The sequence below is a fragment of the Fundulus heteroclitus genome, chromosome 2 (assembly GCF_011125445.2).
Source record: "Fundulus heteroclitus isolate FHET01 chromosome 2, MU-UCD_Fhet_4.1, whole genome shotgun sequence".
Taxonomy (NCBI): Eukaryota; Metazoa; Chordata; class Actinopteri; order Cyprinodontiformes; family Fundulidae; genus Fundulus; species Fundulus heteroclitus.
Genome location: NC_046362.1, coordinates 8,014,204 through 8,041,492, shown reverse-complemented (window position 1 = coordinate 8,041,492; position 27,289 = coordinate 8,014,204). Strand labels below are relative to the sequence as shown.

Below are 27,289 nucleotides of genomic sequence, written 5' to 3'. Positions count from 1 at the left end.
CTTTTAGTTTAATAATTTGAGTTGTACAGATTAAAGCTTTGACTTGCCTATTTAGATTTTCCTTTCTCCCAAGGCATACAGAAGACAGATGTGCTACAAGTTTGGTGGATGTAGTTTTAATTCTTGCTGAAATTGGAGGAGTTATGAGATTATCTATATTTATGCATCAACAGTGTATGTCCCTAACTTTTTAGGGGGATTTTATTGAACTTAAAAAGGTCATTAAGAGAACCATATCAGGCTGTTTTGTTTGCAGAAACCTTGCCGCCTCTTTTATCGGTTGTAATGTCTCAGATTTATTTGTTGAACATACAGATGTGCTTCGTTATATCGCATGAACGTGTCATCACAGGATTTAAACTTGGGAATGTAATTCCCCCAAGCAAACGTCAGCAATTAAGCCGTCAGATGTGCTGACTTTCTAATCCATATCAATACTTTAACTTTGCAGCTTACTGCAGTCATGCTATAGCTCTTAGATGAGGCGGCAAAAGGTTTAGTGTCTCCCTCCAAGACTGTGATATTAAATGCTCTGTTAATATCAATCTGAGTGATGCAATTTCCTGTCCGTACCATTTGACGCATGTATGGAGCTTGTATATTGACATCATATTGAATACATTTTTATATTATTTAAGTTTATTTCAGTAACTTATTTTACCAAGTAAAACATGTAGATTAATTGCGCACAGACTGATGATTTAAACTATTTATTTCTTGTAAATATGACCAGTTCCAACATACAGCTAATAAGAACACCACATTACAGACTAGAGCATTACATCAGAAGAATAAAACAAATGACTAACAGTTTTGTCATTCTTCTTTTTACAGAGTGACAATCTAATTTCTGTTTACCTGGATTGCTGTTAGCTGCTTAACAGATATCAGCTTCACTTGGAGACCGTAAAGGTGTGAAACACCTTACATTAGAGTCACAGGTGTCACTTTAGTTTAGGTTTAACACCATGAACATTTTCTTCCACATCTGGAATGTTTACCGAATAAAAAAAAAAAAAAAAAATGTATGTAAGACTAAAATAGCCGTTGTATTCTTTTGAGGCAGCTGATAGGCAGTGTGCAGCAACGGGTGGGGGAGGGACAGCGATGTCTTATTTGATGCTCCATACAGCTGGTCACCCCAGCACTTTTTCTGGCATCGGGTAAACGCCATTATGACGGAAAAATATTGCGATTTATAAACCGAAACTCAATGTACTTTGATACCATGTACCATCCCATTGCTTTTTAAAGTGTTAGGAAGTGTCCCATAAAACCCTGAACATTCGCTCTGAGGTCTGTGTGACAAGCTAAATGTAGATAGCCAAGCAGAAGTTTAGACTCATCGTCCTTTCTCTGATGATTTAAGGGGGCAGGGATGCACAGCAGCTGGTCTGGTGTGACAAAATGACAAACAAATTCTCCAGGGAGTATAAACCAGGTGATAAATAAAAAAATTTAAGCCAAATCTAGGCAGTTTTGAGGAATATCTTTACATGCTAATAAAAATGGCTGTTTTTCCATGCAGGCTCTCTTTCCTCTACGCTGTAACACCGTAAAACCTTTACCACTGCTGGCTTCCTGTGGGGACGTTGACCTGGGGCTTCTGTAGCTGTGGAGGAAACAACAGGCTAACCTAATCTGACAGCGTGGAAGAGCCCGCGAGCCATTACCAGTGCAAAATCTGCATACATTAGCATGGTGCTGGTGTGAAGCTGGAATGCAAATATTAGGACACATCCACATTTTCACTACACGAATAAGCCTTCAGGTCAGCGTACTTGCACCACTGGAAATCTTAAAACATCTGTGCCTTTAATAGGTTCACATAGGAGCTGTTGTGGACTCTTTTAGCGGTAATGCTTGGATAGAATAGATGTCCCTGTTGTCATGTGTCCTTGGGCACTGCTTGTACCTGAACGTTTTCTCAAGGTTTAGGATCAAACATAAATCACACGACTACTGTAAAGCCGCTCTCAGCAGTTTCTTTGGAAGAGGTTTATGTATGCAAGTTTTTACATGTTACACACATATGAAACATCAGCTCGGTGATCTACGTTTAACTTAGAATCAACTGTACAGTTTCTATGCTGTGATACATTTTCATGCACACATTTTCTTTCTTTAGTCCCGTTTTCAGTTCGATCCCGAAGGGGAAATGAAATGCTGTTGAAACTCATATTAGCAGGTTTCCTCCAAGCGTTGTTGTAGATGGCGATGGAAGGATTCTCCAGACCCGATTTTTAAACACTGTTGTTGTTCAACAGTCTGATGAAGACGATGCTCTGGGTTGTCCTTAACGTTCTTCGTTTTGTGAAGATTCCTTCTTCGCCCAGTCGTCTCCAGAGGTTCTAGATGAGTGTCCAGAGGAAAGCCGGCCTTCTTCACCGGCTTGTTGAGCTTTATTAGGTCACTGGCTCTGATGCTGCTACCCCAGCATCAGAGCTCCTTTTACACCCTAAAGATATGACGGCAGAGGAATTCACACTCTTCACTACAGGCTTATAGAAGAGCTGCAGCATCTTGCTGCAAACACTAAGAGCTGAAGCTCGTAGCCCTGGGTAGTTATCTTCATTTCCATGGCTGAAGTCGACGGATATGTAAATAAAGTGATATGTAAAGGCATGCAAACACACAGGTGAAAGTTTCCCAGAGCGATGATGTCATAAAAGGATAATCTGTCTCTCATGAGACTCTGGCACAGCACAGTGGACATCCAAAAAGTAGATAGTGAAGTAAATAGTGATGGTCACAGACCCGTAGATAAAATCCACATAAAAGAATCATACGCTCTGGTAACTTTTCTTTATTCACTTCTAAACTATAACTCCCACCACTCTGGGTTGGTTATTTTAGACACAATACCTCTGAGCAAAAACTCAATTTGGAGTTAAGTCCAGGTTGAAATGCTCTTTTTTCCGTGTCCCAAGAAAACCTAAACAACAATATGGACCACTACAATATGTTGCATCATTTGATGCACAATAAAAGATGCCGTCGTTACCATTGGTCTGCCAAGATTTGTAGCTGATTTTTGTAGTTTGATTTTAAAATTTTATTTTTGCTTAATTAACTTCCTACTCAAGGTTTTTTTTTTGTTTGTAATTACTGGTTTTGATCCACCCAATTATTACAAAGCAGAACATAACCGGATCATCACTGCCTTTATTCTAAAACGATTTATTTAATTCTTACTCTTCCTCTCTAATAACCGCCTTTAGGATTTATGCTGACTTTTCTGGAGGCTTTTCTCCTCAAAACTCAAATCAAATAGCTGTGGCCTAGTAGGATAACACGAACGTGTTTTATGAGCTGATACTTCTGGAAAGTCAGAAAGTCAGTGTTCAATATCCAATCCATCCTGTAATTTGACAGCTCCGTGGTTAGGTTGGTCGGGTTTCTGCTGACAGTTGTACTTTTTTCTGTTTTGGATCACATGATTTGGAGCTTGTGGTAAAAATGACTGCAGTTTAGGTAAACGTGTCACTGTCTATAGATTTTTAATTGAAGGCTCGCCGTCAGGGAGCGTGCTGCTCAGTTGTCCTGTGATTGGTCCTGTTGCTCTGCAGCAAAAAAAAAAAAAAAAAGGCACTGCAATAAAATTTTGTCCCAGCTTGTGAAATTCTGTGTGGTCCCCTAATGCATGGTTTGCTCTTCAGGTTTTAGGTTAATTGGAGATCTGGAATTGCCATAGGTGGAAGAAACTGCTGTTGCTCTCTTATTCCACAGTGTTGACCCATTGATGGACTATTGATCCATCCTATGTTACCCATTGGCTTCTGGAAATAGCAACAAGCAGATCTAGGCCATGGATGGATGCTTTAAAATGATTCCTATTGGTTTTGGAACAGGAAACGAACATGAATTTCTTGTTAAAACCCGACCTTTTGTCTGTTTTGTTTTTAATGTCAGTGGTAATCATGCTTTTAATGGTCCTTGGAATAAACTCGACAAACATTGAGTTTCAGAACGAGAGACGGCATCAGTGTCCTGACCTCCGAACTCCTAAACGTGCCGAGCGGGAATTACTTTGCTGGGCTGCGGAGCCCCCAAATCGCGTGCTCGTGTCTGCACACACATGCGCGATCCTTCACAGTGTGTGTTTTCCTGTGCTGCGGTCACAGCAGGCGTTGACCACGAAGCGCAGCTCAACTCTAAATCACCCAGGCACTGCCGCCCTCCTCATTAATCTCTTGCAGGCTCACGGAGAATGCACCCAGACAAACTGCATTCAGCACATGTGCACAATGGGGGCACATATATTAGGGATCCATGTTTTGATGTAGGTGCTCACACACTGCCACCGGTCGTTTGATCGATTCAGGGAGTGGATTTTCCCTATAACGTTTAAAACGGGAAATATTTAGCCACAGAAGGGGCTCCTATATCCAGAAATGATGGAGTTTGGATTTACATCCCGGATGAAGGGAATCGGTCTTGCCGGGCCAGTATGGGGTTTTGATTTGAAAAAAAGGAAAATTACTGAGCTGCACAATGTCACAGTACTTCCAGGAAATGTGTCACATGATCTTATTGCGTTTTTAAGAAAAAGAGAAATAATTATTGTCTAAATGCCGACTTTGTCTTCCTTGAGACATCGGTAAAATCGATGTCTGTGGTGTGGTTGTTTTTCACGGTGTTGAAGGGATGTGAGCCAAATAAACAGGTTTGTATCGGCCCAACTGTTCTGATTGGTGCATCCCTACTTTGAGCCGTAGGAACGATGTGCTAGAAATCTTGTACGTTTCTTTTTTTTTTAATCAGGACCTTTGGTATACCTTGATACTGATAGCTGGCCCCTCCCTGGTTTCTTTTCCACGTAAACTGACAAACGTTATCTGTGCATCCGATGAAGGGTTGATTGAAAAGAGAACGACAGACTTGTAGGGAGAAGGCATCGGCCTCGTTGTTTCCTGGTTGCCGTCTCCTGCTGGCGGTTCTGTCTCTAAGGCGAACTGAATGTGTGTCGGGTTGCGTTTGTGTTCTCTGGGTGTTTCATGTGTTATCACGGCTGGCTTTTTGACGCCCACTGCTCTCCGTCTTTTTACTGCTTCTCATTGGTCCTTTGACCTTATTCCTTGTACCGGCGCACCTTGTGTGTTGGTAACAAAGACAATTAAGATGTATCTTATCTTTTATGACGGCTTCACAGTGCATCGCCGCTGGTGCTGTGGACTTTGATGTGAGAAAGCTTGCCTTCCCCCTGAGGTTTTCATGTTTATAATATTTTTTTTTCACCCATGCCCAGCTATAGTTTGTATTCTTTTACCTGACTTCCCTCTCCTTGTATTTTCCATTTCTTTTTTTCCTTTCACCGCTTTGTTTTTTTAGCTTCTTTCCTGGCCTAATTTCCTTCCTTCTAATGTTTAGCATCAGGCTTTCTTCTCGGGTTTCCTCCCTCTTATGAAGACCCCCTTTTTTTTTTATACCCTTAAGATATTTTTTTTTTCCTCGCCTTTTTTCTTCTTCTTCTCTGCCTCGGTGTTTCCTCTTCGCTTTCTTCTAGTCATCGTCTCTTCTCTCCCTAGCTAACTAACTCACCCCAGCGCGCCCCATCGCTCTCCTAATGAGAACACGAACGAGTCCCCCGGGGGCCTCTAACGATGGGCTCCCTGTGTAAGTCTAATGGCTGTGTCTCTTTTCAGGCCTGCTCCGTTCGCCTTCACAGGAATTTGGCAGTTTGGTTCACTGTTGGTGTGTGTGTGTGTGTGTGTGTGTGTGTGTGTGTGTGTGTGTGTGTGTGTGTGTGTGTGTGTGTGTGTGTGTGTGGGCACGCAGTCGGTGCCCCTTCCCGCGCCCCCTGACCTCCGATACAGTACAGTGATTGGTAGCCTTTCCTTCCTGTCCTCGCACATTTTTCTCTCACTTTGCTTGCTCGTAAATATGCCGTATTCCTTACTCTGAGGGTCGACGCGTCTGAATAAAACACTTTAAAAAGATAGTTTCTCTCCTTTCCTGTATTTGGTTGAATGTGGAAAGAGCAGTGCTGAGACCTGGAGCTCTTTACCTGTATCATATGAAGTGCTTTCTGCTTTTCTCTGCAGGCGTTCGGTAATGCCAAGACGGCTCACAACAACAACTCCAGCCGCTTTGGGAAGTTCATCCAGGTCAACTACCAGGAGAGTGGTACCGTCAGGGGGTAAGAGTGGAAAAGCACGTGGACTACAAACGTTAACATATTCTAGTAGGGTTTTAGGTGATGGACCAACACAAATCAATGCATGAACTAATGTTTTCAAGCCTTATTTCTATTCCAAGCCTGTTGCCTTAAAAGGCAGCACACTGATTGGGTTAAACCTTTTGCAGCTGCGGGCAACATCTTGTGTTGAAAATTGTAAATAATTTTAAACAACCGTATCCTATCATTTTGCCCCTCAACTTTGCCCATTTCCTGCTTTTATGGATCCGTACCAGTGACCACAGTACAGACACACCTAACCGCTGGGAACCCTGAGCATCTCCTCTTAGATCATCAGCTAGATTTCTAATCAGAGCATCAGCAGCTTTATCCGAAGACTCTTGTTGACCGTGTCTCTGTTGATTTTCAGCGCGTACGTGGAGAAGTATCTGTTGGAGAAATCCCGGCTGGTGTACCAGGAGCACAATGAGAGGTGAGCAAATTCAACACTGATCGCTGCTCAGTCATCATATCCATGCAGTCATCCGTTAACAAGTCAGCCCTTTACCCACTGCAGTGTCAGATCACTGCCTTGTAATTAACTCATTTTCTCACAAGTTGTGGTGAGTGCTGAGGTTTATTTTGCAGATTTGACTTGCATGTCAAGGCAGCAGCTGCTAATCGGTGCGTATCAGCTGTTGTTATATGTTCTCAATGTCAGAAATTACACAGCCGGACACAAAACATCCCCTGTGTGTAAAGACATGAAGTGAAACTTAACAAATTATACATAGTCTGAAAAAGAGGAATTCTTATGTTTATGTACAAAACCTCAGTACAAGAATATCGTCCATTTCCTTTTTTAACTAATGATTTATTGGCTGTCTGTGTGTGTGTAGTAACCCTGGACACACAGCCGGAAAGCCAGCTAGAATTGAAAGGAATTTCAAATTTTTAACACCTTAGGACACAAAGAAATAGTAATTTTATAGTTATTTTACTTTAGTCCTGGCTTCTCTGCCCTGGATATGTTTGTACTCCCTGTTTTAAAAAATAAATCTGGATCGTCACAGTCTGGGATGCCAATCAAAAACACTGTAATACCTATTTGGCGCCGGTAGACAGTAAGAGTGTTGCCATAACCACAACACAATCCAACAGGAGAAGATGGTGAGCGTGGCCAAAAGTGTCATCATTTGAAATAGTTGCGACTTCTTCCTTTGAAACAGTTTACGCTTTCATTCCAGCCATTAAATTCCTCCGCTTACATCATTGAATGTAAAATAAGTGTAGTTTGGACAGCTTTTTAAAAAAAAACCAGCGCAAATAAAGCTTTTTTTTTTGCAAAACCTCTAGGTTAGCCTAAGTGAAACAACAACATACTTTATTTCTCCTTTATGGTTTTTCACTTACTTTGGTCCCACTCAAACATAAACATGTCTCGGCATAAATCGCTCGCCTCCTACGCTGGGAGCACATACACACACAGACTCCACTTGCAGCCCTAAAGTCATTTTTCTTCCAGGTGACACAATGACACAGCTCTCAGCTGTTCAGAAAATAAAATTAAAAGTAAGCTGTCCTTTGGGCAATTAAGCCCCATGTCCATGTTTCACCACTGGTCAACAAATCCCTCTAACCCCGACTGAGCTAGTGTTTCCGTTTCACCCTGATGACAGGCCCTGGTAGCCATATTGATAGGGTAGAAACTAGAGATGAGACCTCCCAGAATGCTTGAACCTGTAACAGAGAGGTAGGGGGGGTAGCAAGCGATCTGGTGATAAACTGCAAACTGTCTTAAATCTTAAGTCTCTGACAGGTTGCCTCTGAGTGACCCCAGCGTACAGAAAGCAAACATGCTGGGGAGGATAGCATCAGAGCAAAGGCTAAACTGGAGGGCTGCCGTCAGAAACTGCTCCTAGTGACTCACAATATTACTAAAAATGTAGATAAACTGGCTGTAGGGAATAAATGTATTACTACAGGACCAAAACAAACGTTGGCAGCAATCACCATGTGAGCCGTATTGTAAGATCAAGGCTAATGAGCTCGGGAATGTAACGAGTGTTTTTTCCCTTGCAGATTCTTTGTCACATATTTCAGATCAACAAACGAACTGAAAAGAGTAACCTAAGAAGACACAAAAAGCTGCATTCATATGCTGATTTTATGCATTAAAGATAAAGAGCTATCCAAACCAATCTGGGTCCTAGGCAAAAACAAGGACCATCGTAGGTTTGTGATTAATGGCGATACCTTTTTGTTGTGGAGGAATTTTGGTCCACGCTTCTTTGCAAAATTGTGTCAATGCAGTCACACTAGGTTTTTGAACATGAGGTCTTGTTACAGCATCTCTCTTGGATTTAAGTCTGAACTTTGATGAGGTCAATTCAAAACCTTAATTTTCCTGTTTTTGGGCCATTCAGAGGTGGACTTCCTGCTGTGCTATGGATCATTGTCCTGCTGCGTGACCCAGCTGTGCCTAAGCACAGACTGACGCCGCACTTACTCCTTCAGGATGTTCTGTTAGGCAGCAGAACTCGTGGTTCCGAGCGATTACAGCAGATTGTGGGTTGTTTGGGATAGGATTCTGATAAAACAGATGTGAGCAGCACGCGTCCTTCTGCGCTGCCGTGTTTGTGTTGGTTCACCTGTGGCCTCAGCAGCTCTTGCTTTATCACAGCTGTATGCCCCGCCTTAAACCATAATACTTCATGGGAGCGGGACAAGACGGATTCTTGTGTTTGTGAACAAGAAGGTAATGGGTATGAATTAGAGATGCAGCGATCCAGTTTTTTTTCCAATGCTATACCCATAGCTGGGCTGAGCGTACCGGCTGATACCGATCTGTTACTACTGTTGAATGAACCGTATACCTAGCCAAGTGATTGTGGTCATCAGGCTTGACATAAACATTGTTTAAAAAAAAGATTCACAGGTTCTTAAGCATGGTGCTTTTGGAGGAGCTTATTTGAGTCTGTGGTGTTAAATTTAGCAACTTTATCACCGCCCTTCGCAACTTTCACATTGCATTTTACAGTCGGACTGAACCTCAAGTTGCCTACCGATCTAGGTATCGGTTTGTGAGTGGGATTGGCTGAATGAGGCTATAGAGCACTTTTAGTGGTCAGTATGACTAGAAAAGTGTTGTAGAATTTCAGTCCATTTACAATTGCACATAAATTTCACTTTTATTTGAGTATGTTACTGCTAATAGTATCTTACACAGATTACTACCTCTAAGTGTACCAGTGTGCCTTCCATGCCATTTTGTATGCTTCGTTATCGCTACTCCTTGGTCACCTTAAAAAAATTAAGAACCTGCCAGACATCAATCTGTAGGGGGTAGATGTAAATGAAGCTTCATAGCTTGAAGCTTAGGATTCTTTGATGTCTTTTGCGTGTTTTAGTACTTACCAACACTTGAGCAAACATCAAGCGTCATTCTGCATGGACGTGAGCTGGTTTCCAGCTGTCGTAGAGTTACAACTCGGTACAATGAATCCAGCCCTGGCCTTTGTCCTGGCTAATCACGACTCATTGCCTCAAACCCATGCCTTGTTTGACTTGAAATGTGAGGCTGCAAGAGTCAAAAAGTGAAGTGACACATGAGATGTTGCAGGTTAGTTGGAAAGGACTGGAGGATTCCCCCCACTACTCTAAATCCATCCATCCATCGTCGTCCGCTTATCCGGGGTCGGGTCGCGGGGGTAGCAGCTTCAGTAGGGAGGCCCAGACGTCCCTCTCCCCAGCCACTTGGGCCAGCTCCTCAGGAGGAATCCCAAGGCGTTCCCAGGCCAGCCGGGAGACATAGTCCCTCCAGCGTGTCATGGGTCTCCCTCTGGGCCTCCTCCCGGTGGGATGTGCCTGGAACACCTCACCAGGGAGGCGTCCAGGAGGCATCCTGACCAGATGCCCGAGCCACCTCAACTGGCTCCTCTCGACGTGGAGGAGCAGCGGCTCTACTCTGAGTCCTCCCCGGATGACTGAGCCCCTCACCCTATCTCTAAGGGAGAGCCCAGACACACTACGGAGAAAACTCATTTCAGCCGCTTGTATCCGGGATCTCGTTCTTTCGGTCACGACCCAAAGCTCGTGACCATAGATGAGGGTAGGAACGTAGATCGACCGGTAAATCGAGAGCTTCGCCTTTTGGCTCAGGATCGGTACAGCGCCCGCTTCACAGCAGACGCTACACCAATCCACCTGTCGATCTCCCGCTCCATCTTCCCCTCATTCGTGAACAAGACCCCAAGATACTTGAACTCCTCCACTAGGGGCAGCACATCCTCCCCAACCCAGAGGAGGCACTCTACCCTTTTCCGGTTCAAGACCATGGTCTCGGATTTGGAGGCACTGATTTTCATCCCGGCCGCTTCGCACTCGGCTACGAACCGCTCCAGTGAGAGCTGTAGATCACGCCCTGATGAAGCCAATAGGACCACGTCATCCGCGAATAGCAGAGACGCAATCCTAAGGCCACCAAAACGGATCCCCTCAACACCTTGGCTGCGCCTAGAAATTCTGTCCATAAAAGTTATGAACAGAATCGGACTCCGCCAAGGTTGCCCTTACTCTAAATACTGCTAATAATTTAACACTGAAATGTATTTCGAGCTCATCGGGATGATATGTCATTTGACGCAATGTTCACCAAATTGTTTGTGCCTGCAGGAACTATCACGTGTTTTACTACCTGCTGGCTGGAGCCAGTGAAGAAGAGAGGAAGGCTTTCCACCTGCTCAAACCAGAGGAATACCACTACCTTAACCAGGTCAGCCCCGAGCAAACTCACACAAACACACCCACGAATACGCATGAAAGACAAATCACCGGGGAACATTCATATTAATTAATCTCAGATGTATTATTCAGCAGTGGTGAAAATGCCGGGAATGAAACTGAGCAGACCTTCTCTCTGCTGGCTCCTGTTTTCTCATTTGTCAAAACCGAAGCATGTCTCATCGCTCAGTCTGATTCCCGCCTCCCAGAATTGGGCATCTGTGTGCATGTGTGTGTTCTTGTTCATATTTGTGCATGTACATACATCCTTGTACATTTGCCAGAAGCCTACATATGTGCGCATCTTTTGCGGTAGATCTGTGTGCGCTGGCGGCTGATGCGTGAGGATCCCTCCCCCCCCCCCCCCCCCCCCAGTACAGCACAGTATCGCAACAAAAAAGATAAAAGCATTTTATTTCTTTGTTCATGTCCCTGTTTAAAAAAAAAAAAAGAAGAAGAATTTTGTCCCCCCTCAATTCTCGTTTAATCCCCACAACAACAACACCCCACTCTCAATGCCTTCATGCAGCCCTGTTTCCATGGCAACTGCAAAACGGTGAAGTCAGTGTGGTGCTGATGTGGTCGTGTGTGGAGCGTGCCAGAAGTCACATGGTTTTTCAAGCTCGTTGTGCACAAAACCAACCAAAAGGCTTAAAATGAATATTGGTACTGAATGATTTCTCCCCTCAGGGTCTGTCTGTGTGGGTGCGTGTTCCTCGCTGCTAGATTAAATGGAGTCAGTTTAATTATTACAAATAATCTAGTTGTAATCCGACCTGAGCACCATTTGTTCCGCCTTCGTTTGAGCGTGTTAATTTACCAACACTCTACGAAATGATAAACGTGGAGTCCTTGACCTGAAGTTAAAAGCAGCAGTTTCATAATGCATTGGTATTGAATTTTAAACCAGAGCAAACAATTGATGTAACAGTTGTGATAATGAGTTCTTTTATTCACAATTTTGTTAAAAACCAAGATGCATCGATCAGATATTCCACCTTGGAAATTTTGTAAAACTCTTAACAAATTATATTTCTCACTAGCTATGTTTAAATGCACAGAATTTCACGCTTGGATTAAAATCTATTCAGATTAAATAATCGGATGGTACCGTTTATATGGGCACACAATCAATGACTCCAATCATAATGTGCGTGTATATGCACATGGCTTTATTCAGACTATAACTCCTCTGACATGTTGTTGTCATACTCACCTAAAAAAGCACAGAAGACTAAGTACTTCGTCTTTGCTAAACCACAAAAATAGTAAACAAAGCAGTATTATGTATGTTTGTCTTCCGAGTGCCAAGGCTGGACTTGCATGATGTTCTAATTTTAGTTGAAATGTTACTGAGTAAGCAACCATTTTGAGTTTTTTTTTTTTTTTTTTTTAAACCAAAAGGTTGTAGTTTTGATTCCTGACGTATTTCCGCCATTCAGCAACTCGGAAATAAACGTCACATTTAAATCAGGCGCACATGCGCACTTGGGTCTGTTTGCCACATTTGGAATAACTTGAGCCTGACAAGCATTTATATGCATGTTGATCAGATTATCAATCGGCATAAACCCCCCCTCTCACTCGGATTACAATTTCATTCTGATTGGGCTTAGCACAGTTATCACTATTAGCCTTTCTGACAGCAGTCTGCGTGTTTGTTCGTCGCACAGTTAATCGATCCTTACCTTAACTGCAAGATTTCTAAAGGCGGTAAATATTTCTTAATTCAGCAAGATTCTTTTTTGTTTCTTTTTACATAATTCGTTGACATCTCGCTGAAATTGAACAAAGCTAAATTTGAGTCTCTTCACTCAGTCACAGTGCTAACACTGAAGAGCGTTGTCAGGAACCCTTGGTTGGCTGAGGATAGACATACACCATAGGTACGGGCCTTCCACTGTACAACAACAGAAAAAAAAAATTATCGTTTCCAGTCAGGTGCCACACTATCAGATCCTGCTCTGATTTCTTAGTGGTTCCTTAAAATGAATTCATTCATGAGTAGGGTTATGTATTTCTGTGATCTTTGAACCTTTCAGGGCTGTTTTCATTTGCCTTTGACTGGTACGGTGGAAAGTAGGCCTGCAGAAAATCTTTGAGCCCTTTTGCTGTTTTCTTACCATAGAAAATGTAAATCTAGATGAAATGACTGCATTGAAGTTTGCCTTTGACTTCTGTAAACTGAGGTCAGGTCAGCTGACGTGCTTGCAGAAAAGTGGCAGCATTTCAGTTGGATTTTTAAATCTTAGTTACTTTTGGAATAGAAGCAGCAGCAATTAAAATAAATGAGTAAGCACAGTTGTGTTGATAATTTGTCTGTTTTCTAATACAGTATTAATGAGCACAAGAGGGAATCAATTTACCCTTCAATAAGCCGTCTCTCCACATTTTTTAAGACTTTTTGTTGTAATTGTTCTGGCTTCCAAATTCAGATTTTTCACTGGTTGTCCTGGTGGGCCTAAATTTTAGAGTTGGATGCACCATGACAAAATTTAGGGGCAACATTTCATATTTTTCCCCTAAACTCTCTCATGTAGAGTTCACTTTCCTTTTAATATCGGCAGCAGCCAAAATAAAGGTCTGTGCTCTTTTACAGTGATATTGTTTAAAGCATTTGGGGCAGTTGAGACAAAATCTGTAAATGTACAAAATTAGCAAAGGAGTAAAATAAGCAGCGCCCTAGCCAATCAGAGTCTAGGCTCACCACTTGCTGCCCCACCTGGAAAAAAAAGTTATTGCACCCAACAGATGCTGAGGATGTAAAATACTTCTGCAGTTACCTGCAGACATTAATTTTTAATCTGGTTGACGTGAATATGGAGTATTTTGAAATGTACATATGCTAAACAACGGTATTGATGAAAATGTTTGAAATTTAATCCGCTGGATGTGGCTGCGCCCTGATTGATGGGGTTGTTGCACAATGACATTTGATAACAGATCAATTGGAGAAAGATCTGGTGACAATAACCCCAAGCGGGCATTAAAACTACTTCCAAGTGGATAAAACAAGATGACATTAAGAGTCTTGAAAAGGCCGTGACTGCAGCCGTATTACACATTTATGAACTATTCTTACAAGCTGGGTCTGTGCCAAGAAGCCTTAAATAAAGCTCTACTAATTCAGCTGAAAAGAGAGGACAAATATCCCAGCAGTAAGGATGCCAGAAGGTTGCAGTTATTCACATGTTAGTGGGGCTGTATATGTACCTTTATTCAACCCTGTATGTATAATTCTGAGTCTGTGAGGATTACAGAAAGTCCAGAGAAAGAAATCCAACCAATTCTGGTTTTTGGAACTCATTGCAGTTGCATTTTTATATCACAATACAACGTAAAAAAAAACACAACCCACATCAGATAATACAACCAAAGATTCCCAATGTGAATATGACGTTCATGCCCATGATGAGTGTTTGAGAACGTCTGGAGGAAAGTGTGGGCAGTGGCAGAGGAAATAAGCCTGTCCATCTCTGTGACACTGTGTCCATCTCCATCCGTCCTGATGTAATTATTCCTGCTCTGGGAATGTGCGACTCTTCGTCTGAGACGTCACTTTTATTTTCTTGACCTATTTACATTTTTCTATAAGTGATATTTTGTAGGACTTGTTAGTATTTCGACTTTGCTTTAACCCACTTTGCCTTGCTTCCAGATGACAAAGCGACCACACAAACTCCACTGGGACAATTGCTATGAGACTGAGCTGGTCAGTATCATGCCAGTTTGTTTGTGTACGTCTGTGTTCATGGGTGTGTCGTGCTTCAGTGGGATTTCGGTGCCAGTCCCGGTCTTGGTGTCTCCATGCTGTCCACGCCCGCCTGCTTTCAGTGAACCGGACTGAAGTCAGAGGCAGCCTGGCCTTGGCTCTGTTGAATGTGCTCTATGTGTCTAGGATGTTTGAAAGGATGCCTTAATATGTAGTCATTTTGTTAGATTGATGGGAACATAAAGAGACATCTGTGTCCCTGTTAATTAGAGATGCACCGACCCGAGTTTGTGGCCGATTTCCAAACTCTGGTTTATGTAAAGGTGGGATCTTCTGAGACCAGTTTTAGCCAGTTTCCATTTCCATTTCAGAACGGTGACATGAGTAGATTGAAGAACAGGATTTCTAGCTTTTCTGACATACTGTAAGTTCTTTATATTAGGAGCAGAGGCGATGTCAAACTGCACGTGTGTCAGAGTACAGTTGTTATAAGTGTTTTAATATTTTAAAAGAAAACTAAATGATTACAGAGCTAAGATTTTAAACTGTCTTTAGCACCTTCCATTGCCAATAAGCATGTTAGCATAGTTAGCTTTGGTAAACAGTAGTCTAAATGTGCATCTCTTAGGAGAATCCAGAGCTGTAAGCTGTAAGCTTTCCAGAAGGCTGCCATTATTTACTGGTCCTGTCCCAAAACAGACAGAGGCAGAAAGCTCAGACGAATAAAACACCTTTGCTGTACTCCGTTGAGCCATCCTGTTATCTTCTGTAGTTTTGCTTTCCGCAGACATGTCATAGAAAAGAGTTTTGTTTAAAATAAAAAATAAAAAGATCAGACTTCATTTTACACTCCTACACTAATGGTGACAGTAGCTAGTGGTGAGTCTCCCCTCAGTGACAGCCTCCACACAGAAGAGTGTTGTTAGCGTGACCTGGTAGTTCTTAATGTGATTATGGCGTGTCTACTGATTGGATAAGTGTTTACTGATTGGACGGCATCCAGTCTCCGTCAGGGCCGATCATGCTAAAGATCATCTGATTTCACTCACCAGCTTATTTCACGGTGCATCTCTCCCATTAATGAATTAAAACTTAAAAAAAAAAAAAGGAATCCCTTCAAACAAGGCTTTTTGGATGACTCGCTGCTGTTTAATGACGCCAAAGCTGGAAACCGGCAACTTTATAGGGAAGCTTCAGGATTTCAGGAATAATTGATCAACTAGCACTTAACATTGACTCTTGATACTGATAAACTAAAGGAGCATTGACTTTGTTGGCTCTTTCAGAGCAGTAACAGACCAAGAAAGTAAAAGCTGTGAGGGAAGTGGTTCTATACTAAGTGGGCAAAAATGACATTCTGGATCATAATAGAAACTCTTTAGGATTACAATTTAAACAGATATTTAGAGAAGGGTCTTAAGTTTGGACAGGCTTCTGACCAGAGAGGACATTACTGTCATAACACGATTAATCCACAGGTCTCCCGTCCCGGAAACTTCCCTACAAAGTGTGTGGTCTCGTTCCATTATGTGTGTGTTCGCTGATTGGCTGGTCTTTGCCCCTGTCCTGTGAGCCTCCAAGATGAAGTGTGTAATGTTTGGTCAGCGGGATTTGTTGTGTGTGTTTAAGGGATTCGGTATCGCCTAATGTGAGATTATGTTCCTTCAACTGTGCCGGCGAGCAAACGCATGAGCCACGAGAATCGGTCCGTACAAATGGGACTCCCAGTTTCACCGCATCTCATCCTTGACTTTGGCTTTGCGTCCACTGTTTTTAAACTGCTCTTTTGTCCAAGGCCTCACCCTTTGCCAAAAAGGATAACTTGAGTATGAGAATATAATGAAATCTTCTTTAAAGTGGGCTCCAAGAAAGCTGTTGTCAGCTCAAAATGAAACTAGCTGCAGACGTTGGAGTGTGTCGGAACATTTCCTGCAGCAAAACAGTCATTTATGCTTTTCAATCACTCCGGTGGAATATTCTCCACCTCACAGCCGAGCGGGAAGGAGGAACTTCTGCAGTTTATTGGCATGATGAGAGACGTTTGGAACCCACCAAGCCAGTCTTGCTGCAAAAGTGGTTTGAGCAATTTCTGAGGAAGCATTTTTCTCCTTTTAAATCTAAAAATGTCTCTTTTAATGCTGTTATAGTGTTAAATAATGGCAACCTTATTGAATAGAACATTACCTTGAGGTTTTCTTTATTGTGTTAATTCAATTTGTACACTCTACCTTCAACAGGACATCAATGTTTTATCAAATAAATCCAAGCCCAAGTGCAAGCAAACGTATCAGGAAAACAAGCTAGCTCCATGCAGAAAGACTGCAAGCTGGGATTCAAACCCAGGACCTTTTTAGCTGCTGGCGACAGTGCTAACTAATGCTCCACCATTCAGCCTATTATTATTATTATTATTATTATTATTATTATTATTATTATTATTATTATTATTATTATTATTATTATTATTATTATTATTATTATTATTATTATTATTATTATTTTTATGATGATGGCCGGACGATAATTCAATAACAATATATATCGATCAATAGTGTCTTGCGATAGGGGAAAAAAGGGTTAGTAAAAAGTTCAACCGAAGAACAGTTTTCCTTCCTTTTGCATTCCAGCCAATCATCTGCGTTAATCCTACAGTCACTACATCCTCCCAACCAATCACAACACAGACGCAGGAACGCTGCATTACCAAGCTCCACCCACTTCAAAGTGTTCAGAGAGGACACGTGCTTTTGTCTTTTTTTTCTTCTTTTTTTTATCGCGGCGCAGTTGCTCAGGAGTTAGGGAGTTGTCCTGCAATTGCCTGGTTGTCTGTTTGATTTTAGGTGGTATTTTGTGCAAATAAACAGAGCTGTAACGCCCCGTCTGATGATCACCAAAAGGCAGCACCTGTACAATTGACTAAATGTTACATAAATAATAGAGCTGCTACGAACAGTCAAAGTATAACGTTTTACCCAATGTTGCTGTGAGGAACAGCCATCATGAACGCTGAAGACTTTCCAACTCATAATACCGACTTTAGGGGCCATTCCAGTGAAATTTTCCAACCAGGAGGTCGAGAATCCCGACTACCGAGGACGAATGGAACGCACCATTAATACATGCATATCACTGTCAAACAGAACACAGTGGAACAAGCTTGTATCTTTGTTTCTATTGCATCTCTCCACAAGCTTCCCCTCTAGCTGTGTGTTGTTTCTTTCTGCCATAAAGGCCTTTTAGTGACCTTCTGTCTGTGACCCCCCACAGTTCAAGGACATAATGTCTCTGTAATGCACAGCAGTACCCACACAGACCTGCAGGGACAGTGTGGCAGACTCAGACCACCTGTAGGTACAATCGCCCCCCAGCCCCCAAGGCCTGTTTAACCTTTTCCACTGGTCAGCATGTGCTGACTGCACTACATGGAGAAAATTCCACAGATCTGGAAGTAAAAATGGAAAGTAAACATTCATGAATTAAAAAAAAAAAGCATGTTTTGCCCAAAGATCCCAAAGACCAAACATTTTGGCTGTTTCTGTTTGATGACTGAAAGACAGTGGAGTGTCTGGTGGCTGCGGTAACCGGGGATTGTTTGGGCGTCTCCGGCCTGGTGGTGTGGGATGTCTGGTCGACGGCTTGGCATGCTGCGTTCGCCTCAGAGCAGACTGGGTGCTTTAACTAATTCCTAGCTTAAAATGAAGATAAAGTCATAAGTGTCATCCACGCTGCCTGTCAAAAGACTTCATGTCCCTTTCTCACATTGTAACAGCCACAAACTTTTTATGGGATGGATCAACACAAAATGGTGCATAATTATGAAAAACAAAGAAAAGGATACATGTTTTAAAGCAGTTGGAAATAAAAGTTAGATAATTGTGGCATGTATATGTATTACACACCCTCTCCACTGTGACACCACTTAACCAATTGCTTCAGAAGTCATCTGATGATTAAACAGCCCTCCTGTGTGTAATTGACTCTCCGTCTAAATCCAGCTGTTCTATAGCCTACAAGGTCTGTTAGAATGCGTTAGAGATCAAACGGCTTCAACAAGATAAAGGAGAACTGCAGACAGGTCAGGGAGACTGTTCTGATGAAGCTTCAAACAGGGTTTGGTTATTAAACAATATTTTAAACTTTTAGTCGTCATGGGAACATGGAATATGGCTCACCTGCATTGGTAACTCTTACAGAGTTGTGAAGACGGGCAGCTTAAATGGAGGGCTCTGGTCACAACCAGACAAGAACGGGAGCTTCTTGGCATCTGTGCAAAATTCTGTGTTTAGCAGAAAGCTGACGCTGCACATCGCCCTGATGGTGACACATGGTGGTGACAGCGTCATGTTCTGAAGAAAAGGGGAAGATGTGCTGGAGCAAAAACTGTGAAAGGCTGCAAAACACTAGTTACCAGAGCACAGGTCCACCCTTCAGCAGGAAAAAGACCAGAAATATAGATCCAGAGCTACAAGTGAACGCCTCATGTCACATTACATTCATGTCTTACAGTGGCCTAGCCAAAGTCCAGGTCTACAGTATATCCCATGTATGGCAAGACTTGAAGACTGATGTTCACAGATGTTCTCCATTAAAATCTGAGCTACTGCTGTAGATGTTGCAAGCCAGTAGAGACGTACACCAAAAGACGTTAATGACTCAAGAGGGATGGATTCAGACGCACGCCACACATACACCAGATTTTAAATTTTTTTTCTTCGGACAAATTTTCCATGTTTTATTTTCCGTTCACATCACCATAAATCACCACTTTGTGTTGCTTTATCAGAGAAAATCCCGTTTGTGGCTGTAGTATGGAAACAACGTGGAAAGGGTCACTGGGTTTGAATTTTGTACACGTAGACCTGATCACATTTGTTGACAGGATCTCTGTGTGATCGCTTAATAAGCAGTAAACTGGATAGTTGTAACTACAGCATTAAAGTGCACTGGCTTACTTTCATGTGTAATAAGTAAGAATAACAGACTCTGTCTCGATAATCCTTTTGCCGTTCTCAAGAATCTCTTCTATTTTTTTTTTAAACCCCAAATAGCTAAAGTTTTCCTTTTCAACCAAACTATTCCCTTGAGGCTGCCAAAGCTGATCTCTTTATTTTCTCAACTTCCATCAATGTATCACGTTGTGCCGTTTTTTGGGGGCTGAGGTCGAGAATAACCGGCAGCTACGAGACTCGTCTTTCCCGGGTCTCGCCGGAGCAGCAGAACCCTCGGCGGTCCTTTTTGTTGCAATCGGAGAAGCAAACCGGAGAAGTTCCCCGAATCCGTGCGGGCAAAAAGGAAAACAATGGAGAAGGGAGAGGAGTGTTGGGGAGCGCAGCGCACGAGAGGCTGCTTCCAGAGTGTGGATTATAGGTTCCCGTGTCTTCCGTCGGCGGCGGGCCGCTGTGGTATGTGCTAATTACAGCCCGGGAGAGGCTCGCTGGTGGGAGCCGAGAGAAGCTGACCGAGCAGAGGGCCTGAGGAGACGCGCTGTGAGAGGGACCCTTCCTGAACCCTTACACTCCTCCCCCAGCATTATTTAGGATCAGTGAAGGCAGCGCTCCTCCGTCTCAGCCTTAGTGACAAAGACTGTATGATATCAGAGTCTCATGATCACCCAGGAATGTGCTCGTTCTCACCATCCAGCCCCCCCCCCCCCCCTCCCCCCTGTGCAGCCATGGCTTGAAATAAACTATGAAAATGATATGTTTTGCTTGACGTCGTGACGTGCCGGTTCAGCCGTATGTCGTCAGGCCGCGCGCTTTGATCGACCCGTCGCCGGTTGCGATAAACGTTAAACGGGGATGCTGTTCTGCTACGGCGGCCGCTAACTTCTGTCTCTGTCTGCCTCTGCCCTCCTGTCTTCGCATGTTTGCTCCCGACACCAGCAGGACTGCTTCACCGTCGAGGGAGAGGACCTGAAGCACGACTTCGAACGGCTGCAGCTGGCCATGGAGATGGTCGGGTTCCTGCCTTCCACGCGCAAACAGTAAGACAGCCCAGGGCGGCGAGGAACCCCCCCCCCAAAACCCTGCGGCCTCCCAGAACGCTAAATCACCCTGTGAACCTCCTCCGCGCGTTATCTGCTCGGGTCACTTCATCTACGGCCTCCCCTCGACTCCAGCTGATAACTCGGCAGCCGGGAAGGGTCGACGCGTGAACGCGATAACAGAAAAGCGTTTTTTTTTTTTTTTTTTCCCCATGTCAGGATTTTCTGCCTGCTGTCCGCCATCCTGCACCTGGGGAACATCCGCTACAAGAAGAAGACCTTCAGGGACGACTCCACCGACATCTGCAACCCAGAGGTGCTGCCCATCGTCTCAGAGCTGCTAGAGGTGAGCCAGCTCTGACTAAAAAGCACAAAAGGGACGAGAAAACTTTAGTTCCCGACACCAGAAAGTCCTTTGGGGAAAAAAAAATGTTTCAGGGACGTTCTAGATGCACGGGCTCAGGCTATTTTCAGACGGCCGCTGCAAGTGTGCCGTCGTGCTTCTCCACAGGTAACATCGAGCTGATCCTGGTGCTACCTTGTTTAAAAGATCAGCTGCAAAGATGCTTTTCAAAGAGTCTTTTTTTTTTTATTTATGTTTTGCTATGCTTTGCAGAAGGTAGCTCTTCGCCATTGAATGCAGATTACTTTGAAAGATGGTTCTTTCTCTTTAAGTCAAAAACTTTTCCACCTTTTTAGTCTGATAGCACAAACATGCCACGGTCTGTTTTATTGGGATTTTATGTGACAAACCAACAAAACGTAGTGTATAATTGGGAAGTGGAGGGAAGTTGACACATGGTTTTAAAAACAAAACAAAAAAAAGAAGAAATGTGAAAGTGTGCCGTGCTTAGTATCTGTTCAGGCCTCTAATGTATCGGTTTGTAGAGTCACCCCTGGTAACTCACCCAGCCACAAGTGTTTTTGTGGTTTGCCTCTATCAGCTTTGCACATCTAGTGACTGGTTTTTAATTATTATTTTTTACCTTTTTTCTTTTAGCAAGATAGCTCAATATTAAACAGATTGCAAGGAGAGCATCAGGGAAAATAGAATTTCATGTGTTGCCACATATTATCAATTGGATTTATGTTTGGCCTTTGACTAGGCCATTCTAACACATGTCGATCTAACCTCCTCCTTTGTAGCTCAGTCTGTATGTTTGAGGACTCTTTCCTAGTGGAAGGTGAACATTTACCGGGGTCTCATATCTTAGGCAGCCTTTAACAGATTTAACCATCTTCCAATCAGTGCTGAACAACGTCGCTGACTCTGCCGAGGAAAAGCAGTCCCAGAGCATGATGCTGCCACTGCCATGCGTCACCACAGGCCTGATGTGCTCAGGGCGAAGTGCAGTTTTCTGCCAAACATAGCAATTTGTGATTTGGACCAAAACGTTCTTTTCGGGTCTCTTGTGACCAGCGCAACTTCTTCCACATATTTAAAGTGTCCATTGCATGGCTTGTGATGGCCTTCTTTGAACAATGGCTTTCTTGCTGCCACTCCTCAGCACAGGCAAACGTGTGTGGACTGCACCACTGGTAGTTGCCCTGTCAGCAGTCTCCCACCTGAGCTGGCATGTTTTCAGTTGTCCTATACCCTTTCTGTTGTCAGATAATGGACCGGGCAACGCATTATGAGATTTACAAAGCTTGGCTGTTTGTTTTTAACCTGACCCTGCTCGAAATTCTACACGCCTTTCTCCCTGAGCTGTGTGCCATGCTCTTTGCTCTTTATGATTCTATAATGTACTCTAACAAGCCTCTGAAGCCTTCATGGAACAGCTGGATTTATACAGAGATTAAATTACACACAACTGGGCTCAATTTACTAATTCGTTTTTTTTTTTTAAAAAGGCTAATGGTTGCATGGGATTTTATTGAGGGGTATCAAAGTAGAGGAATGAATGCATGCCACATTTTCTACATTTTAAATTAGGTAAAGTATTTGAAAACCATAAATAGTTTCCCTCCCGGTTTACTAGCTTGCACTACTTTGTGTTCACATCTATCACATAAAATCCCAATAAAATGCACCAAAGTTTCTGGGCTTAATGTGAGAACCCTCAAGCAGTCTAAAAGCGGTTTTAAAGCACTGTATTCCAGGCAAAAGCAAACCAGCTCCTGGCTAATTTGAAAGGATAATGATTTCCTCAGCGTGGGCCTTTTTTCTATCAAAGAATAAAGTTGATGCGTGGTTCCTCTTACCTGTCAGCTCACAGTTAGATTGTAGAAGTAAAACTAACACAGACTATTAAAAGGCCGAACTTGTGCTGTTTCCAAAAAAAAGGTTCTAGGCCTGTTCCTCTTTCTCTCTGTTTGACTTTTCCACTTCCTTGCATCTTATAACGTCTCTTTGCCTCTCTTTTCTTTTCCCTAATCGCAACCGCAAACACGAAGGGCCGAGTTTCAGTTTAGTAACCATGTGAAGCTCCTTTTCCTAAGCTAATCAGTCTGCTGTGTAGGTTTAGTCTGCCGCAGCCCTGTTATCTGTCCGCAGGACGGAAAAAACAGCTCCTGCCCCCGGCCCGGCGGGCCGCGCCGTGTTTACAAGTCCGTGTGGCGGCAGAGACGCTGAGATCAGACCGCACGCACACACACACACCCACACACACACACAGGCAGAGATTCATCAGGGGCAGCGCAGACATTCACACACTGCGCTGGTTTACCTTGGGACCGAGCGACGCTGTCACCTCCCCGCCCCCGTCAAAAAAAACACTGCAGCCGTTAGCCGGACGCGCTTGTTGAGTCGCGCACAAAACAGCGTCCCAAGTGTGCCGGAGACTCCAGTCAGCATCGCCACAGGGATGTTATGACTGCGGAGAGCATGCCAGGGTTCCCCCTCCAACACCCAGACTGGACTCTCTGACCCCGCTCCTGAGATCCAGACCGGCATTGACGTAAGCCGAGCCACATGTTGGCCACATGCTCAGCGGTCAGTGTTTTAATTTCCAGCTTATTTAAGTGTCTTGTTCGACGGCACGGAGGCACGGAAGGCATGTCCCTCGAGGCGAACGCAGCTCACATCAAGAGAACAGCAAAAAGATGCCGTTTGCAGCTGCTTTATGAGCTGGGAAGGATGGTGCTCTTTGTTTTGAAGGACAGGAAGTGGGTCAGGAATCGAACCTGGGACAGCCGTGTTGAGCTCTGTAGCCTGGGCATACACATTGGGCTTAATTCTCTACCACTGATCCACGCGACGCCCCGGGACGGCTGTCTTCAGGCAACGCTTGGCCGCAGTTCGCCGTCAGTTCTGCTCAGATCCAGTTACGTACAAATACAATTTTGTAACATTATTATAGCAATTTTTTCCTTTATCTACGTAAATGTAACGGATTTACATATTTTTGCATCAGGATGTATTTTTAAATGTCTCGAATGTTCGAAAATTTCTTTAAATCATTTATTGAAGTAAAAGGAAGTGTTTATTGCAAAACTCATGCGCCTTTTTAGCCATTACTTCAAAAATATAAATATTGCTCCAAGATAAATCTCATTATAAAATAGGCTTCCTCACTACAACTATTTAAAAAGTAGTGCAACTGTGCCACTAAATGGTAACCATATTTTCCAATGAAAAAGCCACATTTAGTGAAGGTCTCGTCCAACCAGCAGCAGAAAAGAATAGCATAAATATCTCCATCCCCGTAATTAGATGGCATTTTTTTTTCTTCCCTTTGCTGTCATTTTTCTGCACAGTAACACTAAAACCTTAGTTTTGGCTCACAATGTTTTTTGATAAAGCCTTCTTTATTATAAAATTGCACAAAGCTCAAACCCCAGCACCAACGACACACGAGAAGAAATCCTGAAAGGAAAGAAATCTACTTTTTTTTAAAACATATTTTTTCAATGTGTGTTTGGGCGGTTATTGGTTTGATCAGCTTGAAGAATGTTTTCTGTCTTTTTTTCCAAAATGTTTAATTGTGGTTAAATTGTAGTGCATGTTTTCTTGGATAAAACTTTCTACATGCTGTGAGTTAGGAGGCTGCTTTTTCAGCTATGGAAATGACGTATTTTTGGGGGTCGGAGCTGCCAGTCCTGGCTTTCTTTCTCAATACTGTAACACTTTGCAAACTGTCAGGAGTAATATTTGCCTTAATCAAATAACTTGAACAGAAATAGGCGAGATCCGATACGTGATTAGGCTTTTTTTGTTTCCTGGGCGCATTTTTATTTCCTTTTGGCGATTCGGAGTGTTTAGAAAACCTGTTGGGTCAGCAACACTGTATCGGCCCGTAACGTATGACCTCAAAAAGAAAAAGCTGAGGAGAAGGTGCATTGCACTGTGTGGTAAGGATAATTTTCTTCTGTTCATAGCCTTATGTTGTACAGCCGCTCACCTACACAATGTGAGCGAATGTTACGCAACACGCAGCGCGTTAACGTCATATTCAGGAGACGTCTGTAAATTTCTGCAAAATCTCAGGAATGCGCTACATAAAAAGCAGACGTAGAGGAGTAATTTATTTATTACATGGGGTCCCCAGATAATGCTTATCCTGTGCGAATAGGGCTTAAGAGATCCCCTATAGCGTGGCTTTTACCAAATTTGCATGCAGCATGCAAATCAATCTTTTAATGGGTCCTGAGCTTTCAAATCTGAATGCGTCTTGGTTTTATTTAGTTTTAGGAGGGCCTGATGAAGGGTGACAGAGAGGCAGAGTTGTGCTTAAAGCTGTTTTCTGGGCTACATGCAAGCCTGTAACCTAAAACTCATGAGGCCTAAGTTTGGTTTGATGTTTCAAGCGGATGTGAACCACAGGACTTTCTATTACTGCAGCAAAGTCGTGTGAGGCGCCCTTTTGGGAGAGTAAGGACTGATGGTAGTGGAAATGACCAGGACTTCCTGTTTCCTGTGGAGGTGAATCTGGAAGAGGAAGTGCGGCTCGTATGGGCCGATGGATGGCTGTCAAACCAGAACTGAGATGCGATCTTGACTGATTGGCGGAAGACTTTCAGTGCAGACCTAAAACCCGACCAGTGAGACCTGTTGGATATACGGTTGCTCTGATTTAAATCTGAATCAAGGAGTTCAAAAAGGTTTTGGAGTGACTGGAACCACCAAACCAGTGCTTGTAAAACTCCCGAGGGTTAAGTTATTGGAGCGGTGATGATGGCAGAACGGTAAGCCGGTTACCAAGCAACAAATACACAGAAACGTAGCGCCTAAAGACCAATCACCAGCTTGCAGAATAGGCTTTGCTCCTAGTGGAGGGATTACCAGGCAGTGTGAAATGAAGTCTGATTATACCACCCCCAGTGACACACACACACACACACACACAGGCGGACCCCCAGCTGTCCTCAACTCCAGTTCTGTTTCTATCAAAGCCCTTCACCAAAAATAGACCCATAATGGTGTTAACTATAATATTAACACGCTTAGTTTTCTCCATGAAGACATCAGGTAGTCGCTCAGAGATGTGTCCGCAAAAAAAAAAAAACACACAGACCATGTTAGGGGCTCAGCAGCACCAGCTGTTGGGCCCACTCCCATAATCCCTGCAGATGGAGGAGATGTGTGCCGTGACATCTGCTGCTCCCAGCGTGGCCCTGCCATCAGCGCTTTGACCGGGGCCAAGTTCGCCGCGGGCCACTTTCAATTGTCGCAGGCCCATCTCACTCAGTCGCGTTGGATGGAAGCAGCAGGGCTCGGGTTCGGAGCTTCAGAGAAACGAGGGGGGGCCAAGGGTCACGTTGGTGCCTGGCGGGGAAATAATTGTCTTTTGTGATGCCAGTCACGTTTTATATCAAAGCCAACATGAGTGAGACCTGTCAGAAGAGCCTAAAAGTAAACGGGAATCACTGCGTTGTCTACTGACAGCCAGGATTGGCTATGATGGATGCAAAAGCCTCAGTTTTGTAAGCAAATGAATGAATACAATGCTTTCCTTGTGCATTGTGTGTTGTAATACCGTGGACCATGTGAAGCTGAAGGAAAACGATTTTTATAAATACAGCTGTTCTGTAAGAGCCTTACAGGAACAATAAAGGCAGGCCCGGAATAACGTTGAGTAGAGGTAAGGCGCAGGGTTAGGTTATAAAACTATATCCCAAGCGTGGAACATTTCATGAACCACTGTCTGAAAATGGATAGAGTCTGGCTAAACATGGCCAGCCACCTAAACTGAAGCTCTGGTCAGGGAGAGCATTAATCAGAGTGGCACCCGACGGGCTCGAGGTAACTCGGGAGGAGCTCCGGAGATCCACAGCTCAGATGGGAGAATCTGTTGACGGGATAATTATCTGTCAGGCACACCGCAAATCTGGCCTTTATGGAACCGTATCAAGAGGAAGCTGTTAGTGAAAGAAAGCCAGAGGAAATGCTTCTGGCATACTCTGAGCACACCGTCCTCATGGTGTTACAGGGTGGTGGCACCATCATGCTGCATTTCTTCAGCAGGGACAGGGAGGCCGAGTTGTTGGGATGACTGATGGAGCTAAACGAAGGGCAAGCAAAGGAGAAAACAGCTTAGAGAGCTTCCAGCAGGACAGAAACCCACAACGAAAAGCCAGAGGCTGCAGTAAAGTGTTTTAGATCTGGGCACACTACTCCAGTTTGTGAGGGCCACCTTTTAGATGTTTCTCTGCTTAAACTCTTGAATCAAACAGAAAGAGGCTGAGGAGGCCAGGCATTGATTAGAATCGGGTGTTGATGAAGGGAAATGTCTAAAATTCTGCAGGATACCGG

At 43.5% G+C, this 27,289-nt stretch overlaps 1 protein-coding gene across 7 annotated transcripts in view; it reads left to right on the top strand.

The window, feature by feature from the left end:
• LOC105926251 (unconventional myosin-IXAa) overlaps positions 1–27,289 on the top strand; it is a 168,541-nt gene that overhangs the window by 77,741 nt on the left and 63,511 nt on the right. For 5 of the 7 annotated variants that reach the window (XM_021316352.2, XM_021316349.2, XM_012862491.3 and 2 more), the window contains exons 3-8: positions 6,045–6,139; positions 6,549–6,611; positions 10,793–10,892; positions 14,559–14,612; positions 20,495–20,595; positions 20,815–20,941. In XM_021316352.2, coding sequence (XP_021172027.2) covers positions 6,045–6,139; positions 6,549–6,611; positions 10,793–10,892; positions 14,559–14,612; positions 20,495–20,595; positions 20,815–20,941 — 540 coding nt within the window. The remainder of the gene's footprint in view (positions 1–6,044; positions 6,140–6,548; positions 6,612–10,792; positions 10,893–14,558; positions 14,613–20,494; positions 20,596–20,814; positions 20,942–27,289) is intronic. The other 2 variants (XM_021316351.2, XM_021316350.2) reach the window with 2 other exon arrangements.